Source organism: Haliotis cracherodii, unplaced genomic scaffold, assembly GCF_022045235.1.
Source record: "Haliotis cracherodii isolate W230 unplaced genomic scaffold, xgHalCrac1.p SCAF_6, whole genome shotgun sequence".
NCBI lineage: Eukaryota > Metazoa > Mollusca > Gastropoda > Lepetellida > Haliotidae > Haliotis > Haliotis cracherodii.
The window spans coordinates 42790503-42815327 of record NW_027266319.1 but is presented as its reverse complement, the minus strand read 5'-3'; the positions used below and the strand labels follow the sequence as shown (position 1 = coordinate 42815327).

Below are 24825 nucleotides of genomic sequence, written 5' to 3'. Positions count from 1 at the left end.
CCTTGTTGTCGCAAACGTTGTTAGGAACACTTATTTTGAGTCTTTTTATGGCTTTACATTCTAAATGAATAATGCAAAACCACATTACATATATTTTCAAAGATATACGGAATCAATTAAAAAGTAGAAATCTGAGAATATATGTAAGTAATTACTTAGACGTATGTCTAAAGTCTTGTGAGAACACTGGGAAGTATGTGTGAATAGTTACACGCCCTACTACAGCGTGCGTTAGAGCAACTCGCTGGACTCAGCGCGGGGACATCTGCGCAGGATATTCATTGATATCATGAAATAAATGACTGTACGCCGCGGGACTGGCGGGGTTGTAGGTTTGTAGATATATTTACGACGGAGACCAATATGTTTTATTGCTGTATCCTTTTTTCGTTGGCTAGAAGTATCTGAATGGCGGAGTCAGCGAGTGCACCTGGCGAGATGGTTATTGAAGTAGCAGAAGTACATGGTGTTATGTGGGCCGTCCTGCCCCTACTCTGTGCACGCGCAGCAATGACAACCATCAGGCGAACCAACACAAATGCTAGATTTAAGAATGTCAAGTGATTTGCTCCACCACTGTTGATGTCTGCCAAATTGGAAACATGTTTGCTTGCAATAATGTAAAAAGTATTGTTTTTCTCAGGGAAAAGTCCAAAGTGTGTATACTGTAACGTAGTAATGGCTAGCAGGCTGCTGAAGGCCGGTCGGTGTAGGCTAGTTGCACGGAGGAGGAACACTGCCACAGCTCGCCCTCTAGGTAAAGGCCACGTGCCTGTTAATCGAGAACAACTTTTAGCAACACATCTATGTATTGATAGCTACATCTGTGGACAAGTGTAACCTTTAATAACATCAACTATGTACGTCAGCACACTAACTTCAATGTCGTGAATATATTGCCTGTTGTACTGTTTACGACTAGACATCGCTGACTGTAATAAACATAGTAGAAGGTATGCTAGTGTAGCAACAATATTAGACAACAATGGCATTGCTAGAAATTTAGAAATAACTGATTTCTGTTTGACTATGCGAGGTGCGCATTTGAATGTGTGGAAGGTTTCTCTCTGATCTCCCATATGACATTGGCTATTGTATAGGAATGATGCAGTGGAATTCGTCTTCACCTGCCACGTGCAATGTACTTACACTATATGTGTTTAGGTATGTATGCACAGGAACAATACTTTTACCAAAAGTACCACACACTAGGTTACGTCAAGAAGTCTATCACCATACAGTAAGTTATATCCAGAAGTCCATCACCACACACAAAGTTACGTCAAGAAGTCCATTACCAGACACAAAGTTACGTCAAGAAGTCCATCACCGGACACAAAGTTACGTCAAGAAGTCCATGACCATACACACTAAGTTACGTCAAGAGGTCCATGACCATTCACACTAAGTTACGTCAAGAAGTCCATGACCGTACACACAAAGTTACGTCAAGAGGTCCATCACCAGACACTAAGTTACGCCAAGAAGTCCATCACCAGACACAAAGTTACGCAAAGAAGTCCATCACCAGACATTAAGTTACGTCAAGAAGTCCATCACCAGACACAAAGTTACGCCAAGAAGTCCATCACCAGACACTAAGTTACGCCAAGAAGTCCATCACCAGACACAAAGTTACGTCAAGAAGTCCATCACCAGACACTAAGTTACGCCAAGAAGTCCATCACCAGACACTAAGTTACGCCAAGAAGTCCATCACCACACACTAAGTTACGTCAAGAAGTCCATCACCAGACACTAAGTTACGCCAAGAAGTCCATCACCAGACACTAAGTTACGCCAAGAAGTCCATCACCAGACACTAAGTTACGTCAAGAAGTCCATCACCAGACACTAAGTTACGTCAAGAAGTCCATCACCAGACACACAAGATTACATCACGAAGTTCATCACCGCCTACACAAGATTACATCTCGAAGTTCATCACCATATACACAAGATTACCTAATGGTGCCTATCTCATCACCATACACGTGTTTACGTCATGGTGCCTATCTCATCACCATACACTTGGTTACGTCATGGTGCCTATCTCATCACCATACACTTGGTTACGCCATGGTGCCTATCTCATCACCATACACTTGGTTACGTCATGGTGCCTATCTCATTACCATACACTTGGTTACGTTATGGTGCCTATCTCATCACCATACACTTGGCTACGTCATGGTGCCTATCTCATCACCATGCACTTGGTTACGTCATGGTGCCTATCTCATCACCATACACTTGGTTACGTCATGGTGCCTATCTCATCACCATACACTTGGTTACGTCATGGTGCCTATCTCATCACCATACACTTGTTTACGTCATGGTGCCTATCTCATGTCCATACACTTGGTTACGTCGTGGTGCCTATCTCATCACCATACACTTGCTACGTCATGGTGCCTATCTCATCACCATACACTTGTTTACGTCATGGTGCCTATCTCATCACCATACACTTGGTTACGTCGTGGTGCCTATCTCATCACCATACACTTGGCTACTTCGTGGTGCCTATCTCATTAACAAACACTTGGTTACGTCATGGTGCCTATCTCATCACCATACACTTGGTTACGTTGTGGTGCCTATCTCATCACCATACACTTGGTTACTTCATGGTGCCTATCTCATAACCATACACTTGATTACGTCATGGTGCCTATCTCGTCACCATACACTTGGTTACGTCATGGTGCCTATCTCATCACCATACACTTGGTTACGTCATGGTGCCTATCTCATCACCATACACTTGGTTACGTCATGGTGCCTATCTCATCACCATACACTTGGTTACGTCATGGTGCCTATCTCATCACCATACACTTGGTTACGTCATGGTGCCTATCTCATCACCATACACTTGGTTACGTCATGGTGCCTATCTCATCACCCTACACTTGGTTACGTCATGGTGCCTATCTCATCACCATACACTTGGTTACGTCATGGTGCCTATCTCATCACCATACACTTGGTTACGTCATGGTGCCTATTTCATCACCATGCACTTGGTTACGTCATGGTGCCTATCTCATCACCATACACTTGGTTACGTCATGGTGCCTATCTCATCACCATACACTTGGTTACGTCATGGTGCCTATCTCATCACCATACACTTGGTTACGTCGTGGTGCCTATCTCATCACCATACACTTGGTTACGTCATGGTGCCTATCTCATTACCATCCACTCGGTTACGTCATGGTGCCTATCTCATCACCATACACTTGGTTACGTCATGGTGCCTATCTCATCACCATACACTTGGTTACGTCATGGTGCCTATCTCATCACCATACACTTGGTTACGCTATCAAGTCCATAAACATACACACGGTATATAATCATGTCCAACTCATCCCATTTTACACAATCGTATTAAGTATTAATACTGATGATGCGTTAAAATCGACATGACAACGACGTAACAAAAGTGTCATTTTCTGTCATAATGTCATTGTCTGCGCCCGAGCTTCTTTCGGCGAGCTGCACTCTGGCACCGGGCCTTCTCACAGCCGACACACACACAGTCCCATGGTGGATACCATTTTGTTTAATACTAACTCGCTAATACAATGTTATGAACCGTTTTAATACTGAAAGAAGGTTTGTAGAATAAGTGCTCTTATCGTGTTCTTCTAAGCGATGCAGTTATAAACTGCATGTTTAGGTAGTCGACACAGGGGAATAGCCTTGATCATGTGATGCTCTATTATCTGCCCACACTTTTCAGGAATGCCACTTAGGTTAACTTGTCCATCAATTTAGATATTACAACTAATCAGATGACAAACATCACTGGCTATTCTAACGGGTATTTGCAGTAACAACGCCTACACTGAACTCCATGTGGATTCGAACTATGGTGTACGTTTATTACGTCATGGAGTACCGATCTCGGGTGTACATTCATCACGGCATGGAGTACCGATCTCGGGTTTACATTCATCACGGCATGGAGTACCGATCTCGGGTGTACATTCATCACGGCATGGAGTATCGATCTCGGGTGTACATTCATCACGGCATGGAGTACCGATCTCGGGTGTACATTCATCACGGCATGGAGTATCGATCTCGGGTGTACATTCATCACGGCATGGAGAACCGATCTCGGGTGTACATTCATCACGGCATGGAGTACCGATCTCGGGTGTACATTCATCACGGCATTGGGTACCGATCTCGGGTTTACATTCATCACGGCATGGAGTACCGATCTCGGGTTTACATTCATCACGGCATGGAGTACCGATCTCGGGTGTACATTCATCACGGCATGGAGTACCGATCTCGGGTTTACATTCATCACGGCATGGAGTACCGATCTCGGGTTTACATTCATCACGGCATGGAGTACCGATCTCGGGTTTACATTCATCATGGCATGGAGTACCGATCTCGGGTGTACGTTCATCACCTCATTGTAAACCTAGAAACTCGGATTAGTTTGAACATCCCGGCAGCATACGAGTTACTCCTCGTTATTTACTCACTTTCCTGGCCTAAGTCTTGGTTTGGAACACAACAAATCAACCAGCGTTACACATGACGTATTTTCATAAAACATGCGGAAGTGTCCATGGTGTTTGCTCTCTCGCCTTGAAATATACATTCTCGTCTCGTCATTCGCAGTGGAGATTGTTAGATCTTATGGCGGATTGAAGTTATATATTAACATTTCAAAGTTAATTCACACGCACATGAAGCGTTCTGGATTAACGAAGATTATGTTTTTGAGAATAGCGTGTATCTCTCTGATACAAAGGATTATATTACGGATGTTAAGATTATTTTGATCACATACTGGAAGTGACCACGAACAATACATAGATAAAGTACTTACAACTTGTCACTGTAGTATATAGCATCCTGGGTACACACCCTGTAGTTTTGTAACGTAACGAAACCAAGGCTAATTCTATATACTGTGATATTATAGTTTGTCACTGAACGAGTATTGAGTGAAAATGTAGTCAACTTATCTTGAAATCCGACATCAACATCTGGCAATCACAGCGATATGATCAGTAAGGAATATCGTCTCGTATACATGTTTTTTTACAAACTTCTTTCATTTATTGATTTCATGTTTGTCCTTGATAATCACTTCACTCGAAATGAAGAAAGATTTTTGTTGATGTAAATATTTCAAAATGTCAGCTCTTACTTATGACCATGAATACAAATCGAAACCTGATCTTCTTCGAAAACTCGATGTTTGTTAACCATGATTCCCCACATGGGTAGAATGTGTGAAGACCATATCTTGTGTCCCCCGTCGTCATATTACTGGGATATTGCTAAAAGCGGCGTAAAACGACACTCACTTACTCCTTTATAAACCATGAACGATTTCTTATTTTCGTTGAAGCTAATTCTTAATAGCATTGACACGATGTCTAATTAGCAATTAGACAATTGTATGAGTCAATGTCAATATTAAAAATGATGCGATTTCTCATTAACGATGAACCTTTTTCTTGTTGGCGATAAATCATGTTCTTATAAGACATGGTACGGTTTCTTATAAACGAACGATATAGCCATTTCTTATTAGCGATTCGGCGATTCTTATTAGAAATATAGCGGTTTCTTGTCAGCCATGAAGCGGTTTCTTGTTAGCGATGTTAACTCAGCTTTGGGAGGGGGCAGAAAAGCAGGTAAATGCCCCCGAGAGCCAGAATGTAGTAGGCGGGCATCTGGAACACGATGTCTGTTGTGTCTACCATTGTGTCTCGTGAAGGTGGGGAATGACATTACGGTATCACTGTGCAGCAGGTTGTAGCTAACCAACTGTATCTCGTTGCTGATCGCACATTAGAATATCCACGTGCTTCCATGTGCCAAAAAAGTCCACGCACATTGTATTTCTGTCACAGATTAACCTGCTCATAACATGTAACACTGTTTCCCCCTCAGTGTAGTTCGGGGACATGTTGATAGAAACGTTGTATGTATTTTCAGGGACTGAATTAGCAAAGGACATACCCATTATTTCGGACGGTAAAGTCACACCATTTCTGAACTATCCTGGATTGTCTGCATCAATGGTCATTCCGCCAGACGTGGATTCCGTCAACCTCACGTGGAAGGCAGGCAATGAGAATGTAAGTGCAATATTCTATTAACGCAACAATCGTACCATAGCTTTCAATAAGTTGGCCATGCAGTACATTTAAAGTTGACCTTGAGATGCGCCTGAGTTCGTTGTTTTTGTATATTCAGATAGATGTCGTACTGGGTTGAAGGTAAGGGTGTTTCAAGAATGAAATCACCGTGGCTGTGTTAACGAGTTGGGCGGGGTCCTTGTTGCAGCGTGGTAGCTTCCCAGCCATGGACACAGACAATCTCAGGATCGTTGGACAACACACATTCATAAAGAAACAATCTTAACGCCTTATTCACAATCTTAACGCCTTATTCACGCACGCACGCACGCATGCACACGCACACGCACAAGCACACGCATACGCATACGCATACGCACACGCACACGCGTGAGCGTGGTGCAACTTGGACCAATTGTGTGACGGTCTTATATTCAACTGTATTGAGCTTGTGGCACAACTTGGACCAATTGTATGACGATTATATATTTAACTGGATTTAGCTTGTGGCACAACTTGGACCAATTGTATGACGATTATATATTCAACTGTATTGAGCTTGTGGCACAACTTTGACCAATTGTATGACGATTTTATATTCAACTGTATTGAGCTTGTGGCACAACTTGGACCAATTGTATGACGATTATATATTTAACTGTATTGAGCTTGTGGCACAACTTGGACCAATTGTATGACGATTTTATATTCAACTGTATTGAGCTTGTGGCACAACTTGGACCGATTGTATGACGGTTTTATATTTAACTGTATTGAGCTTGTGGCACAACTTGGACCGATTGTGTGACGATTATATATTTAACTGTATTGAGCTTGTGGCACAACTTGGACCAATTGTATGACGGTTTTATATTTAACTGTTTTGAGCTTGTGGCACAACTTGGACCGATTGTATGACGATTATATATTTAACTGTATTGAGCTTGTGGCACAACTTGGACCAATTGTATGACGATTTTATATTCAACTGTATTGAGCTTGTGGCACAACTTGGACCAATTGTATGACGGTTTTATATTTAACTGTATTGAGCTTGTGGCACAACTTGGACCAATTGTATGACGATTTTATATTCAACTGTATTGAGCTTGTGGCACAACTTGGACCAATTGTATGACGGTTTTATATTTAACTGTATTGAGCTTGTGGCACAACTTGGACCGATTGTATGACGATTATATATTTAACTGTATTGAGCTTGTGGCACAACTTGGACCAATTGTATGACGGTTTTATATTTAACTGTATTGAGCTTGTGGCACAATTTGGACCAGTTGTATGACGGTTTTATATTTAACTTACAATGAGTGTGTGCTGCTGAAGTCGGGTCAGTTGTGCAGAGTGTTTTTCATCTTATCCAAGTGATTAATTTGTTAATGTGTTTAAAGCTTCCCCCTGTCCATCTCCACGTTTCACTTTATATTGTGTAGTGCGTGTGTCATGTCTGTTGGTGACTATCTTTGATATTGTCAGTTGTATCACTACAACGCTGCTCTATACATCCTTCACACTGCTATATCTCATTCTTGCTACCTGTAAGGGGTGCTGTATTTCAGTATTGTACATGCTATATTACATGGTAATAGAACAAACATTCTAGTGCGGCCCGGAATCGCGCCAGATACATGAGCTACTTGATCACGCCCGACACATGGCTGAGTGTGATGTGAACTTCTCTGCCCACAGTATATAGGATTTTACAGATACCTGGAGTGGAATCGACTACCCAGGTCGTTTCAAAGACAAGCATGGTTATAGTGCTGAGGGGCACACTGTTTGAACATTGTGTCGTGTCAAAGGCGGCCGCGCCACTTAGCGCCGTCATATAAACACGACTCGTCTTATTAGTACACATTCCGCCATGAGCACGGCACGTCTTAGAGATACTATAATGCTAAGCAAAAAGCGCCGCGACTGCTGGCCAAGCACTTGACTCGAGTTTTTGTCAAGAGCTATTGTCGCTTACTGTGTGTGTCAAGGTGTGGAAACCGAGGCTCACTTACACACGAGGGGAAAGGCACGCTCAACGGCAATACAAACCACCTTGCAGACTGTTAGGGGTGTGAGAGGACGGGTAAATAGCGAGCCTGACAGTGTCCCTTGTCCACAAGGGCTGGCTCATTAGGCGGGGCTGGACGGCGAGATATACTCTAACTGGCTATCTGTCTATATCGAAGATGGACAGATGGATCAATAGATATATACATCATATATAAATAAAAGCTATATATATATATATATATTGTTTATATGTCTAGACAGATATTATTTATACACATAGATAGAGAATACATGTATTGAAATATTACACATATAGAGCTAGATAATACATATACAGAAGAATAAAACATAGATCGATAATATAGTGATAGCTAAACAAACATAGAAAATACAATCATAAATAGATAATGCATAGGTAAATAAGGCATAATTATATACATAGATAATGCATGCATAGATACATAATAAAAATAGATAATGCATTATATGATATACATATATAAATATATAATGCATTATATGATATACATATATAAATATATATATTTATAGATAGACAGGATGCATTCATACATATATGTTACATGTATATATCAATATACATCTGTATAAAGATAATACTTTCATAGGGAAATAATACATACATAGACTGATAATGTACGTATAAAACATAATGCATATGTAAACAATGTATGTATAAACAGATAATACATGTATATATAAATACTACTTAGATTATACATTATGGTTTAATACTACTTACATAATACATTATAGATAAATACAACTTAGATAGTACATTATGTATAAATACTACCTAGATAATACATCATAGATAAATACTACTTAGATAATACATTATAGATAAATACTACTTAGATAATACATCATAAATACTGCTAAGATAATACAATATAGATAAATACCACTTAGCTAATACATGATACATAAATATTCTACTTAGATAATACTATATAGATAAATACCACTTAGATAATACATCATAGATAAATACTACTAAGATAATACATCATAGATAAATACTACTTAGATAATACAATATAGATAAAGACCACTTAGATAATACATGATAGATAGAAAATACATGTACAGACAATCCATGTTTAACTAATTATGTATGCTATACTAGATAGATGATACATATAAGCGCCTGTAAACAGGTACTCTGAAACTTCAGCGCTATATAAATAGATTAGATTAGATATAGATAAGCAATATATGTATAAATCGATAATACATATCTAGATAAATAATACCTATATAGATAATCCATATAGAGATGAATAATACACAGATAGATAATGCATGTGTAAATGAATCATGTATAGATGATACATGTATTTATGGTAATACATACGTAGCTGATACTACATATATAGAAGTCACGTATAAATGATACATGTACGTAGATGTACGTTCAATACATAGATAGATGATAATAGATAGATTGATAGAGAGTTTACAATTCGATTGCGGTGAGACGTGAAACATTAGAGTAATCTACTCTCTATGATTTAGGGATGTGATAGATTGGTCCAGAAGACATGGCGTGAGGAGCTGACTGCTGAAGAAACATCTCATTGAGGTTTTTGTCCCATCTGACCCTGCTAAGGCGACTGAGCGTGGTCACACTTATTATGCAGGCTCACGCCCGGCGAGCGCGATCTACACGGCAACTGGCAGCAGTCAAACGCCGACACAATCACGGAGACAATATCTAAAGGGTTGCTTTTGGAGAAGCTGACATCTGTAAGGGGAAGTTGGATGTAGATATCAAGAGGCTTATTGAAATGTATGTAGGGGTTCCCTGTGTCAACAATAACTATTATAGCCTGATCCCGACCAGGTGCACGCACCCCTGTACACGTCACAGCTGCCTCCACACGGAATACATATAATGTTGGAATATCTACTGTTCAGCAGACACCTTACTGTGTTATACAATCTCCACTGTTCAGCAGACACCTTACTGTGTTATACAATCTCCACTGTTCAGCAGACACCTTACTGTGTTATATAATCTCCACTGTTCAGTAGACACCTTACTGTGTTATAGATTCTCCACTGTTCAGCAGACACCTAACTGTGTTATACAATCTCCACTGTTCAGCAGACACCTAACTGTGTAATACAATCTCCACTGTTCAGCAGACACCTAACTGTGTTATACATTCTCCACTGTTCAGCAGACACCTAACTGTGTTATACAATCTCCATTGTTCAGCAGACACCTGAAATTACAAGACACCTAACTGTGTTATAGTTGTTCCACCGTACATCTCTCAATGGCTATATACGTCTATAACAATTGTTCTTGTGGAAACAAACTCGTAGGTGCCAGATGTGGGGAATTATATATTCGTTAAGGTGGAATTAATTACCTTTGAGGCCGAGACTAGTGTGTTATCTTAAGCAAACTGATTGCAAGCTGGCAACATGATTGTGGTTTCCCGGACGAGTGAGTCACCCAGTTATGCCACTTAATTGTACTTAGCATTCGTATCGACTACCTGTTCCCCGTAGTGTACTTTTGAGTGTATACACACGTTCATGGGGGCTGGGGTGTGATGATGGAGTTAATCTTGCAGGTATTTGCAACAGGCAGCGTCCCACACCGCCCCCTGCTGACCCTTCTCTCATTGTCCCGTGTCGCTGCCTGTGCTAAATACACACAGCTTTGATGAGGAGACTGTTACGCTGCTACAGCAGCCAGCCGGCTGATTTATACGTACACACACAGGTGTTCAGATCACCGACTTCACGTTGCAAGTTTTCACTTTTATTTGCCTCTATGGAGAGGCAACTTGTTATCGGGTTGTGAGTGTTGATTGGGAGAGTCACGCCCCTATCTGTGTGTGGCGTGTCGAGGAGGCCCACATGACTGACAGGGGCAATAAATGACTGATCACTAAATACATAGCAATGTTATGGAGATACCAACTTGTAACCCAGATATGCCCTCATTGTGTCTTTGTAACATACCACGAACTGCCACTTTCCAGGGGAACTCCTAAACGTGTATACTGGGACACTGTGAACTACCGGGGGAGGAGAACGACTATATTTTAACTCGGTAATAAAGGTTTCGTATAAGATTAACTGTATAACATTTTGCATATTGCAAAACAAAATTGATATGTTTCACAACTGTAATCGTGGTGTATGAGTCACAGTCTTCTAGGTCATCTAAAACAATCACTGCCTAGAAGAAAGAGGGCAATTCCGAGTATGCTTCCATGACTTTGTCATGTGGTATAAAGACTCGATTCTAATCATACCCATTCTATGATTTTCACATAAAGAAGAGGGTACTTCTCCTACATTACCAATTGTCATTTTCTAAACGGTTTACAGGTTAAATAATACAGATGAACATGTAACGGCCTTATTAAGTGTCGTTTACCGCATGACCAGACAATGACGTCAGCGATGCAGCGCATGACAAATTGTTCAGGTCGGCATGGGTTTATTTTTCTTAAATGGTGATTTATTTCGCATTCCATTCCACACGATCAAAAGGCTGGCTCGAAAGTAGTTCCTCCTAATGAATGGAAGCGGAACCTTTGAGGGTTGTTCCCGAAATGACTGTTGCTGAGTCCAACACCTAGGCGGATAACAAAGCAACCTTGATGATTATGCGTTAATTTACATCGCAGTCAGCAATATTACAACAATCCCACGACGGTCCCTAGACAATCGAGTCTCCACAAGACAATACTGCCTCTGACACTACGAGCGACGACCCACACCGTCGAGGTACTATGGCCACAATAAGCCAAAGAGTACTAATGAACTATTCACGGCAGTCCAGAGTTCGTGCCCCTGACATACTACTCGCAGGTGCATGTCAACTTGACTTGAAACTTCACACTTAACCAGGTAGTAACCAAGCGGCCTCGTGGTGCCCTTATGTATTTATTAACATATTAGTATTTTAATTTCTTGCCATGGACTCAATATGAATTACTTTTGTAAGCGGTGTTGACCTCAAAATCGCCAGATAAATTTATCTGAGGCTGTATATCATAGAAATTAATGCGTCAACATATTAATGCGAGTTTCGACCCCCCCTGACTAAAATCTGTCATGAAAATAATGCAAGTAGCCTTGCATAACACAATGCTATAGACACATAATTCCACGATATAGAATGGGATGAAATTAGTTCAATTGAATCTCATTGCTATCTTCACAAATTTAACTTCAGCTGTTGATCAAACTTCCATGAAACCAGAAAAAGGAGGAAATTTCTAATAACGTATATTCAAATGAGATAGGTCGGATCTGCAAGAAGAATGTAAACAAACTGAGCACACTTGACACGGTACTTCGTGAGAAGCACTGTCTGATCTAGCTCTCTATTTCATTGTGTATAGTAAGCTTTGCTTCTACCCATGCGTAGTGAACATGACATGACAACAAACTCCAAAGAGTCCATATGTGATTTAAATATATTTATTTTCACAAAAATATGAAAATTGATCGGTAAGCAAGCGAATCGCTTATTTTAATACCATGACACATAACACATAACACAATTAGTACATCAGTGAAGGTTGAATGTAACAAATGATTATACATGTCAAGCTAATTATGTACATTTGCAGTTTAATATTATCAATTACTTGAGATGTTTACTTAACATTGTCGGTCTGTCTCCATCTGTATATTATTTCTTATTTTCAGGAACGGTTTTCATTTTTTTCTATCAGAAATTGTTAACATCGTTATCAACATTTATGACATGTTTTGTCGAAGGTCAAACTAACACAACTAAATAATGCTAAACCAGCACCGCCCACTTTATTATAAGCTAACCAGGTAATACTAGTCCGCTAGTGAGCGTGGCCTCTTGCAATATATTGCTGTATTAGTATACCAAGGTGTCTTGTAGATAACATTATCCAGGGGACCATTTTGTAACTGTGCTATGTTGGCTGGTAGACCACATTGTCCAGAGGACCATTCTGTAACTGTGTTATGTTGACTGGTAGATCATATTGTCCAGGGGACCGTTCTGTAACTGTACTATGTTGACTGGTAGATCACATTGTCCAGGGGACAGTTCTGTAACTGTACTATGTTGGCTGGCACATCATATTGTCCAGGGGACCCTTCTGTAACTGTGTCATGTTGGCTGGTAGATTACATTGTCCAGGGGACCATTTTGTAGCTGTGTCACGTTGGCTGGTAGATCACATTGTCCAGGGGACAGTTCTGTAACCGTACTATGTTGGCTGGCACATCATATTGTCCAGGGGACCCTTCTGTAACTGTGTCATGTTGGCTGGTAGATCACATTGTCGAGGGGACCGTTCTGTAACTGTACTATGTTGGCTGGTAGATTACATTGTCCAGTGGATCAATCTTTAACTGTGTCATGCTGGCTGGTAGATCACATTGCCCAGGGGACCATTCCGTATCCGTACTATGTTGACTGGTAGATTGCATTGTCGAAGGGGCCGTTCTGTAACTGTACTACGTTGGCTGGTAGATCACATTGTCCAGGGGACCGTTCTGTAACTGTACTATGTTGGCTGGTAGATCATATTGTCCAGGGGACAGTTCTGTAACTGTACTATGTTGGCTGGCACATCATATTGTCCAGGGGACCCTTCTGTAACTGTGTCATGTTGGCTGGTAGATAACATTGCCCAGGGGACCGTTCTGTAACTGTAATATGTTGGCTGGTAGGTTACATTGTCCAGGGGATCAGTCGGTAACTGTACTATGTTGGATAGTAGAGCACATTGGCAAGGGGACCGTTATGTAACTGTACTATGTTAGCTGGTAGATCACATCGTCCAGAGGACCATTCTGTAGCTGTACTATGTTGGCTGGTAGATCATATTGTCCAAGGGACAGTTCTGTAACTGTACTATGTTGGCTGGCACATCATATTGTCCAGGGGACCATTCTGTAACTGTAATATGTTGGCTGGTAGGTTACATTGCCCAGGGGATCAGTCGGTAACTGTACTATGTTGGATAGTAGAGCACATTGGCAAGGGGACCGTTATGTAACTGTACTATGTTAGCTGGTAGATTACATCGTTCAGAGGACCATTCTGTAGCTGTACTATGTTGGCTGGTAAATCACATTGTCCAGAGGACTCAGTCTGTAACTGTGTCAAGTTGGCTGGTAGATCACATTGTCCAGTAGACCACTCAATAACTGTAATATTTTGGCTGGTAGATCACATTGTCCAGGGGATCATTCTGTAACTGTGTCAAGTTGGCTGGTATATCAAATTGGCCAGGGGACCGTTCTGTAACTGTACTATGTATTGGCTGGTAGATCACATTGTCCAGGGGATCATTCTGTAACTTTTGGTTGGCACATCATATTGTCCAGAAGACCATTCTGTAACTGTGCCATGCTGGCTGGTAGATCACAGTGTCCAGGGGACCATTCTGTAACCGTGTCATGTTCGCTGGTAGATCACATTGTCCAGAGGACCATTCTGTAACTGTACTATGTTGGCTGGCACATCATATTGTCCAGAAGACCATTCTGTAACTGTGCCATGTTGCCTGGTAGAACACATTGTCCAGGGGACCATTCTGTAACTGTCATGCTGGCTGGTAGATCACAGTGTCTAGGGGATCATTCTGTAACTGTGCCATGTTGGCTGGTAGATCACAGTGTCCAGGGGATCATTCTGTAACTGTGGTAGTTTGGCTGGTAGATCACATCGTCCAGAGGACCAGTTAGGTGGCACATCATATTGTCCAGAAGAACATTCTGTAACTGTACTATGTTGGTTGGTAGATCACATTGTCCAGGGGACAATTCTGTAACTGTGTCATGTTGGCAGGTAGATTATATTGTCCAGGGGATCATTCCGTAACTGTACTATGTTGGCGGGCACATCGTATTGTCAAGAAGACCATTCTGTAACTGTGTCACGTTGGCTGGTAGATCATATTGTCCAGGGGATCATTCTGTAACTTACCATGTTGGCTGGTAGATCAAAATGTCCAGGGGACCATTCTGTAACTGTGTCATGTTGGCAGGTAGATCATATTGTCCAGGGGACCATTCTGTAACTGTACTATGTTGGCTGGCACATCATATTGTCCAGAAGACCATTCTGTAACTGTGTCACGTTGGCTGGTAGATCATATTGTCCAGGGGATCATTCTGTAACTTACCATGTTGGCTGGTAGATCAAAATGTCCAGAGGACCGCTCTGTAACTTACCATGTTGGCTGGTGGATCACATTGTCCTGGGGACCATTCTGTTACTTACCATGTTGGCTGGTGGATCACATCGTCCAGAGGACCATTCTGTAACTGTACTATGTTGGCGGGCACATCGTATTTCCAGAAGACCATTCTGTAACTGTGTCATGTTGGCTGGTAGATCATATTGTCCAGGGGACCATTCTGTAACTGTACTATGTTGGCTGGCACATCATATTGTCCAGAAGACCATTCTGTAACTGTGCCATATTGATCAACCTATGATTAACTTTTGGAGATTAGGCTCCTTCCTTCGCCCTGGTTGAGAGGTGAGCATTAAGCAGAGCCTCGAAGATAATTGAAGATCAGGAAGACCTTCAACTGCTACAATTAGGGAAAATGATACGTGATATGATTATGGATGATCGCCGACTCACCTCACACCACATAGCCAATACAGTAGGTATCGGGCATGACGCTCCAGGTTTATCATCTCTCCAATTTAGGTCGTTTTGAAGCGGATCCAGCGGATTTTTAACCATGGTTGAGCCATGGGTTTCATCACGATCAGCCAGACCGAAAAACAATCTGACGTCTGGTGGACAACATTCTGAAAGGTTGTAGTTAGGCGCAGACCTTTCCGTCACCCCTGCATGCTACTACATAGAATGATAGTCACGAGGTAACCATACATCTGGATGGCAGTTACGTCATCACAGAATCATAGTCACTCGACGCCGCGACGTCTATATGCTATCGTACGCCTGAAAGTCACCGAAAGTCAATGAAATTTACCATGTTGAATGACTTGGTTTCCTGCGGCTCTTTGCCACCCAACAGAATGAGAGTCACTTGGTTCCCTGCACCTCTCTCATACCCTACAGAATGACAGTCACTTGGTTCCCTGCACCTCTCTCTGTTACCCTACAGAATGATAGTCAATTGGTTCCCTGCAGCTGTCTGTTACCCTACAGAATGACAGTCACTTGGTTCCCAGCAGCTGTCTGTTATCCCACAGAATGACAGTTACATGGATCCCTGCAGCTCTCTGTTATCCCACAGAATGACAGTCACTTGGTTCCCTGCAGCTGTCTGTTACCCTACAGAATGACAGTCACTTGGTTCCATGCAGCTCTCTGTTACCCTACAGAATGACAGTCACATGGATCCCTGCAACTCTCTGTTACCCCACAGAATGACAGTCACTTAGTTCCGAACAGTTCTCTGTTACCCTACAGAATGAAAGCCACTTGGTTCCCTGCAGCTGACTGTTACCCTACAGAATGACAGTCACTTGGTTCATTGCAGCTTTCTGTTACCCTACAGAATGACAGTCACTTGGTTCCCTGCAACTCTCTGTTACCCCACATAATGACAGTCACTTGGTTCCCTGCAGCTGACTGTTACCCTACAGAATGACAGTCACTTGGTTCATTGCAGCTCTCTGTTACCCTACAGAATGACAGTCATTTGGTTCCCTGCTGCTCTCTGTTACCCTACAGAATGACATTCACATGGTTCCCAGCAGCTCTCTGTTACCCTACAGAATGACAGTCACTTGGTTCCCAGCGCTCTCTGTTACCCCACAGAATGACATTCACTTGGTTCCCAGCTACTCTCTGTTACCCTACAGAATGACATTCACATGGTTCCCAGCAGCTCTCTGTTACCCTACAGAATGATAGTCACTTGGTTCCCAGCGCTCTCTGTTACCCCACAGAATGACAGTCACTTGGATCCCTGCAACTCTCTGTTACCCCACAGAATGACAGTCACTTGGTTCCATGCAACTCTCTGTTACCCCATAGAATGAAAGTCACTTGGTTCCCAGCAGCTCTCTGTTACCCTACAGAATGACATTCACTTGGATCCCTGCAACTCTCTGTTACCCCACAGAATGACAGTCACTTGGTTCCATGCAACTCTCTGTTACCCCATAGAATGAAAGTCACTTGGTTCCCAGCAGCTCTCTGTTACCCTACAGAATGAAAGTCACTTGGTTCATTGCAGCTCTCTGTTACCCTACAGAATGACAGTCACACTGTTCCCTGCAGCTCTCTGTTACCCCACAGAATGACAGTAACTTGGTTCCCTGCAGCTGTCTGTTACCCTACAGAATGACAGTCACTTGGTTCCCAGCAGCTCTCTGTTACCCTACAGAAAGACAGCCACCTGGTTCCCAGCGGCTCTCTGTTACCCTATATAATGACAGTCACTTGGTTCCCTGCGGCTCTCTGTTACCCCACAGAATGGCAGTCACTTGGTTCTCTGCAGGTGTCTGTTACCCTACAGAATAACAGTCACGTGGTTCTCTACATCTATCTGTTACCATTTAGACTGACAGTCACGTGATTCCCTTCATTTATCTGTTCTTTAGAAAGATTGTCAGGGTGGTTCCCCTACATGTATCGGTTACATATGGTAAGACAGTCACGTGACTCTCATACATCTATCTGTTATCGTGTATCTGGGGAAAATTGGTTGAATGAAGAACTGCACACACCGTTTGGTTTGTTTGGGAAGTCGGGAATGGCAAAACTAATTTGGTCAACTTGTTATGATAGCTATGCTAACCTCCTGCGCGCTCACCCTCTGATCTAACTTCAACAAGCCCCACGCTCCGTGTTTATTTACACACAGTTGATAAAGTCATCTCGCTAACACGGCTTTTGCTAGTTTTTGACTCATGCTCCTCGCTCGAATTCCTTCTAAAGATAGTAATTTTATAGATAATGGTAGCCTAATTGAATTAAATAAGTCGACGATAGTGCTCGCCGAGTCTGGTTTACAGGTTATAGGTGTGTCCTGATTACAGACAGCCACTACAGTCTGCCAGCTAAATGTACATTACAACAGGGGTTGCTGCTGACTGCGAGAGGGCTACAGTACCAGGCTCTCTGCACTCTCTTCGGAGAAATCCGTCACCTCTATAAACCCACAGGGATCCCTCACGACGTCACATATAAACCCACAGGGATCATTCACGTCACAAATAAACCCAAAGTGATCCCTCACATCACATATAAACCCACAGGGATCCATCACGTCACATATATCCACAGAGATCCCTCACGACGTCACATATAAACCTACTGGGATCCCTCACGTCACATATAAAGCCACAGGGATCAATCACGTCACATATATCCACAGGGATCCCTCAAGGCACATATTAACCAACAAGGATCCCTCAAGTCACATATAAACCCACAGGGATCCCTCAAGTCACATATAAACCCACAGGGATCCATCAATGCACATATAAATCCACAGGGATCCCTCAAGCCACATATAAACCCATAGGGATCCCTCACGTCACATGCATCCACAGGGTTCCCTCACGCCTCATATACACCCCCAGGGATCAATAATGTCATATATAAACCCACAGGGATCCCTCATGTCACATATAAACCCACATGGATCCCTCAAGTCACATATAAACCCACAGGGATCCATCACGTCACATATAAACCCAAAGGGATCCATCACGTCACACATAAACCCACAAGGGTCAATCACGTCACATATAAACCCACAGAGATCCCTCAAGTCACATATAAACCCACAGGAATCCCTCACGTCACATATAAACCCACAGGGATCAATCACGTCAAATAGGGATCCATCACGACGTCACATATAGACACACATAACTGTCAGTGATCAAACGCTCGCGTCACACTAGACGCACACACTACTGTCAGTGATAGATCCCTCACGACGTCACTTATAGACGCACACTACTTTCAGTGATAGATCCCTCACGACGAGACGTATAGACGCACACTACTTTCAGTGATAGATCCCTCACGTTACATATAGACGCACACTACTGTCAGTGATAGATCCCTCACGACGTCACGTATAGACGCACACCACTGTCAGTGATAGATCCCTCACGTTACATATAGACGCATACTACTTTCAGTGATAGATCCCTCACGTTACATTAAGACGCACACTACTGTCAATGATAGATCCCTCACGTTACATATAGACGCGCACTACTGTCAGTGATAGATCCCCCATGTTACATATAGACGGACACTACTGTCAGTGATAGATCCCTCACGTTACATATAGACGCATACTACTTTCAGTGATAGATCCCTCACGTTACATATAGACGCACACTACATTCAATGATAGATCCCTCACGTTACATATAGACGCACACTACTGTCAGTGATAGATCCCCCATGTTACATATAGACTCACACTACTGTCAGTTATAGATCCCTCACGTTACATATAGACGCACACTACTGTCAATGATAGATCCCTCACGTTACACATAGACGAACACTACTGTCAGTGATAGATCCTTTACGTTACATATAGACGCACACTATTGTCAGTGATAGATCCCCCACGTTACATACAGACGCACACAACTGTCAGTGATAGATCCCTCACGTTACATATAGACGCACAACACTGTCTGTGATAGATCCCTCACGTCACATATTGACGTACACTACATTCAGTGATAGATCCCTCACGTCTCATATAAACGCACACTACTGTCAATGATAGATCCCTCACGTTACATATAGACGCACACTACATTCAGTGATAGATCCCTCACGTTACAAATAGACTCACACTACTGTCAATGATAGATCCCTCACGTTACAAATAGACACACACTACATTCAGTGATAGATCCCTCACGTTACATATAGACGCGCACTACTGTCAGTGATAGATCCCCCACGTTACATATAGACGCACATTACTGTCAGTTATAGATCCCTCACATCACATAAAGACGCACACTACATTCAGTGATAAACCCCTCACGTTACATATAGACGCACACTACTGGCAGTGACAGATCCCCCACGTCACGTATAGACGCATACTACTGTCAGTTATAGATCCCTCACGTCACACATAGACGCACAATTCTGTAGGTGATAGATCCCTTATGTTACATATAGACGCACACAACTGTCAGTGATAGATGCCTGACGGTACATATAGCCGCACACAAATGTCAGTGTTAGATCCCTCACGTCACATATAGTCGTACGCAACTGTGAGTGATAGATCCCTCAAGTAACATATAGACGCACACAACTGTGAGTGATAGATCCCTCACGTTACATATAGGCGCACACTACTGTCAGTGATAGATCCCTCACGTTACAGATAGACGCACACTAATGTCACTGATAGATCCCCCACGTTACATATAGACGCACATAGCTGTTAGTGATAGATCCCTCACGTCACACATAGACGCACAATTCTGTCAGTGACAGATCCCTCACGTTAAATAGAGACGCACACTTCAGTGATAGATTCCTCACGTTACATATAGACGCACACTACTTTCAGTGAAGGATCCAACACGTCACATATAGACGCACACTACATTCAGTGATAGATCCCTCACGTTACATATAGACGCACACTACATTCAATGATAGATCCCTCACGTTACATACAGACGCACACTACATTCAGTGATAGATCCCCCACGTCACATATAGACGCACACTACATTCAGTGATAGATCCCTCACGTTACATATAGACGCACACTACATTCAATGATAGATCCCTCACGTTACATATAGACGCACACTACTGTCAGTGATAGATCCTTTACGTTACATATAGACGCACACTATTGTCAGTGATAGATCCCCCACGTTACACATAGACGAACACTACTGTCAGTGATAGATCCTTTACGTTACATATAGACGCACACTATTGTCAGTGATAGATCCCCCACGTTACATACAGACGCACACAACTGTCAGTGATAGATCCCTCACGTTACATATAGACGCACAACACTGTCTGTGATAGATCCCTCACGTCACATATTGACGTACACTACATTCAGTGATAGATCCCTCACGTCTCATATAAACGCACACTACTGTCAGTGATAGATCCCTCACGTTACATATAGACGCACACTACATTCAGTGATAGATCCCTCACGTTACAAATAGACTCACACTACTGTCAGTGATAGATCTCTCACGACGTCACATATAGACGCCCACAACTGTCAGTGATAGATCCCTCACGTTACATATAGACGCACACTACTGTCAATGATAGATCCCTCACGTTACAAATAGACACACACTACATTCAGTGATAGATCCCTCACGTTACATATAGACGCGCACTACTGTCAGTGATAGATCCCCCACGTTACATACAGACGCACACTACATTCAGTGATAGATCCCCCACGTCACATATAGACGCACACTACATTCAGTGATAGATCCCTCACGTTACATATAGACGCACACTACATTCAATGATAGATCCCTCACGTTACATAAAGACGCACACTACTGTCAGTGATAGATCCCTCACGTTACATACAGACGCACACTACTGTCAGTGATAGATCCCTTACGTTACATATAGACGCACACTACATTCAGTGATAGATCCCTCACGTTACACATAGACGCACACTACTTTCAGTGATAGATCCCTCACGTTACATATAGACGCACACTACTGTCAGTGATAGATTCCCCCACGTTACATATAGACGCACACTACTGTCAGTGATAGATCCCTCACGTTACATATAGACGCAACTAATGTCAGTGATAGATCCCTCACGTCACGTATAGACGCACAATTCTGTCAGTGACAAATCCCTCACGTTACATAAAGACGCACAACACTGTCAGTGATAGAACCCTCAAGTTACGTATAGACACACACTCCAATGATAGATTCCTCACGTTACATATAGACGTTCACTACTTTCAGTGAAGGATCCACCACGTCACAAATAGACGCCCACTACTGTCAGTGATAGATCCCTCACGCCACATATAGACGCACACTACTGTCATTGATAGATTCCTCACGTCACAAATAGACGCACACTTCTGTCAGTGATAGATCTCTCACGTTACATATAGACGCACACTACTTTCAGTGATAGATCCCTCACGTCACATATAGACGCACACCACTGTCAGCGATAGATCCCCCACGTCACATATAGATGCACACCACTGTCAGTGATAGATCCCCCACGTTACAAATAGACGCACAATCCAGTGATAGATTCCTCACGTTACATATTGACATACAATAATGCCAGTGAAGGATCCCACGTCACAAATAGACGCACACTACTGTCAGTGATAGATCCCTCACGTTACATATAGACGCACACTACTGTCAGTGATAGCTCCCCCACGTCACAAATAGACGCACACTACTGTCAGTTATAGATCCCTCACGTTACATATAGACGCACACCACTGTCAGTGATAGATCCCCCACGTTACATATAGACGCACACCAAGGTCAGTGATAGATCCCTCACGTTACAAATAGACGCACACCACTGTCAGTGATAGATCCCTCACGTTACATATAGACGCACACCACTGTCAGTGATAGATCCCTCACGTTACATATAGACGCACACCACTGTCAGTGATAGATCCCTCACGTTACATATAGACGCACACCACTGTCAGTGATAGATCCCTCACGTTACATATAGACGCACACCACTGTCAGTGATAGATCCCTCACGTTACATATAGACGCACACAACTGTCAGTGATAGATCCCTCACGTTACATATAGACGCACACCACTGTCAGTGATAGATCCCTCACGTTACAAATAGACACACACTACATTCAGTGATAGATCCCTCACGTTACATATAGACGCACACTACTGTCAGTGATAGATCCCTCACGTTACATATAGACGCAACTAATGTCAGTGATAGATCCCTCACGTTACAAATAGACGCAACTAATGTCAGTGATAGATCCCCCACGTTACATATAGACGCAACTAATGTCAGTGATAGATCCCTCACGTTACATATAGACGCACACTACTGTCAGTGATAGATCCCCCACGTTACATATAGACGCAACTAATGTCAGTGATAGATCCCTCACGTTACAAATAGACGCAACTAATGTCAGTGATAGATCCCTCACGTTACATATAGACGCAACTAATGTCAGTGATAGATCCCTCACGTTACATATAGACGCAACTAATGTCAGTGATAGATCCCCCACGTTACATATAGACGCACACTACTGTCAGTGATAGATCCCCCATGTCACATATAGATGCACACTACTGTCAGTGATAGATCCCTCACGTTACATATAGACGCACACTACTGTCAGTGATAGATCCCCCACGTTACAAATAGACGCACACCACTGTCAGTGATAGATCCCTCACGTTACATATAGACGCACACCACTGTCAGTGATAGATCCCTCACGTTACATATAGACGCACACAACTGTGAGAGATAGATCCCTCACGATACATATAGACGCACACCACTGTCAGTGATAGATCCCTCACGTTACATATAGACGCACACCACTGTCAGTGATAGATCCCTCACGTTACATATAGACGCACACTACTGTCAGTGATAGATCCCCCATGTTACATATAGACGCACACTACTGTCAGTGATAGATCCCTCACGTTACATATAGACGCACACCACTGTCAGTGATAGATCCCCCACGTTACATATAGACGCACACCACTGTCAGTGATAGATCCCTCACGTTACATATAGACGCACACCACTGTCAGTGATAGATCCCCCACGTTACATATAGACGCACACCACTGTCAGTGATAGATCCCTCACGTTACATATAGACGCACACCACTGTCAGTGATAGATCCCTCACGTTACATATAGACGCACACCACTGTCAGTGATAGATCCCTCACGTTACATATAGACGCACACCACTGTCAGTGATAGATCCCCCACGTTACATATAGACGCACACCACTGTCAGTGATAGATCCCCCACGTTACATATAGACGCACACCACTGTCAGTGATAGATCCCCCACGTTACATATAGACGCACACCACTGTCAGTGATAGATCCCTCACGTTACATATCGACGCACACCACTGTCAGTGATAGATCCCTCACGTCACATATAGACGCACACCACTGTCAGTGATAGATCCCCCACGTTACATATAGACGCACACCACTGTCAGTGATAGATCCCTCACGTTACATATAGACGCACACCAATGTCAGTGATAGATCCCTCACGTCACATATAGACGCACACCACTGTCAGTGATAGATCCCCCACGTTACATATAGACGCACACCACTGTCAGTGATAGATCCCCCACGTTACATATAGACGCACACCACTGTCAGTGATAGATCCCCCACGTTACATATAGACGCGCACTACTGTCAGTGATAGATACCCCACGTTACATATAGACGCGCACTACTGTCAGTGATAGATCCCTCACGTCACATATAGATGCACACCACTGTCAGTGATAGATCCTCCACGTTACATATAGACGCACACAACTGTGAGAGATAGATCCCTCACGATACATATAGACGCACACTACATTCAGTGATAGACCCCTTACGTTACATATAGACGCACACTACTGTCATTGA

The 24825-nt window shown here is 42.7% G+C and overlaps 1 protein-coding gene across 1 annotated transcript in view; it reads left to right on the top strand.

Moving 5' to 3' along the window:
• Positions 1–24825, top strand: part of LOC139445005 (wnt inhibitory factor 1-like) — an 89275-nt gene that overhangs the window by 4788 nt on the left and 59662 nt on the right. The window contains exon 2 of the mRNA XM_071226054.1: positions 5992–6134. Coding sequence (XP_071082155.1) covers positions 5992–6134 — 143 coding nt within the window. The remainder of the gene's footprint in view (positions 1–5991; positions 6135–24825) is intronic.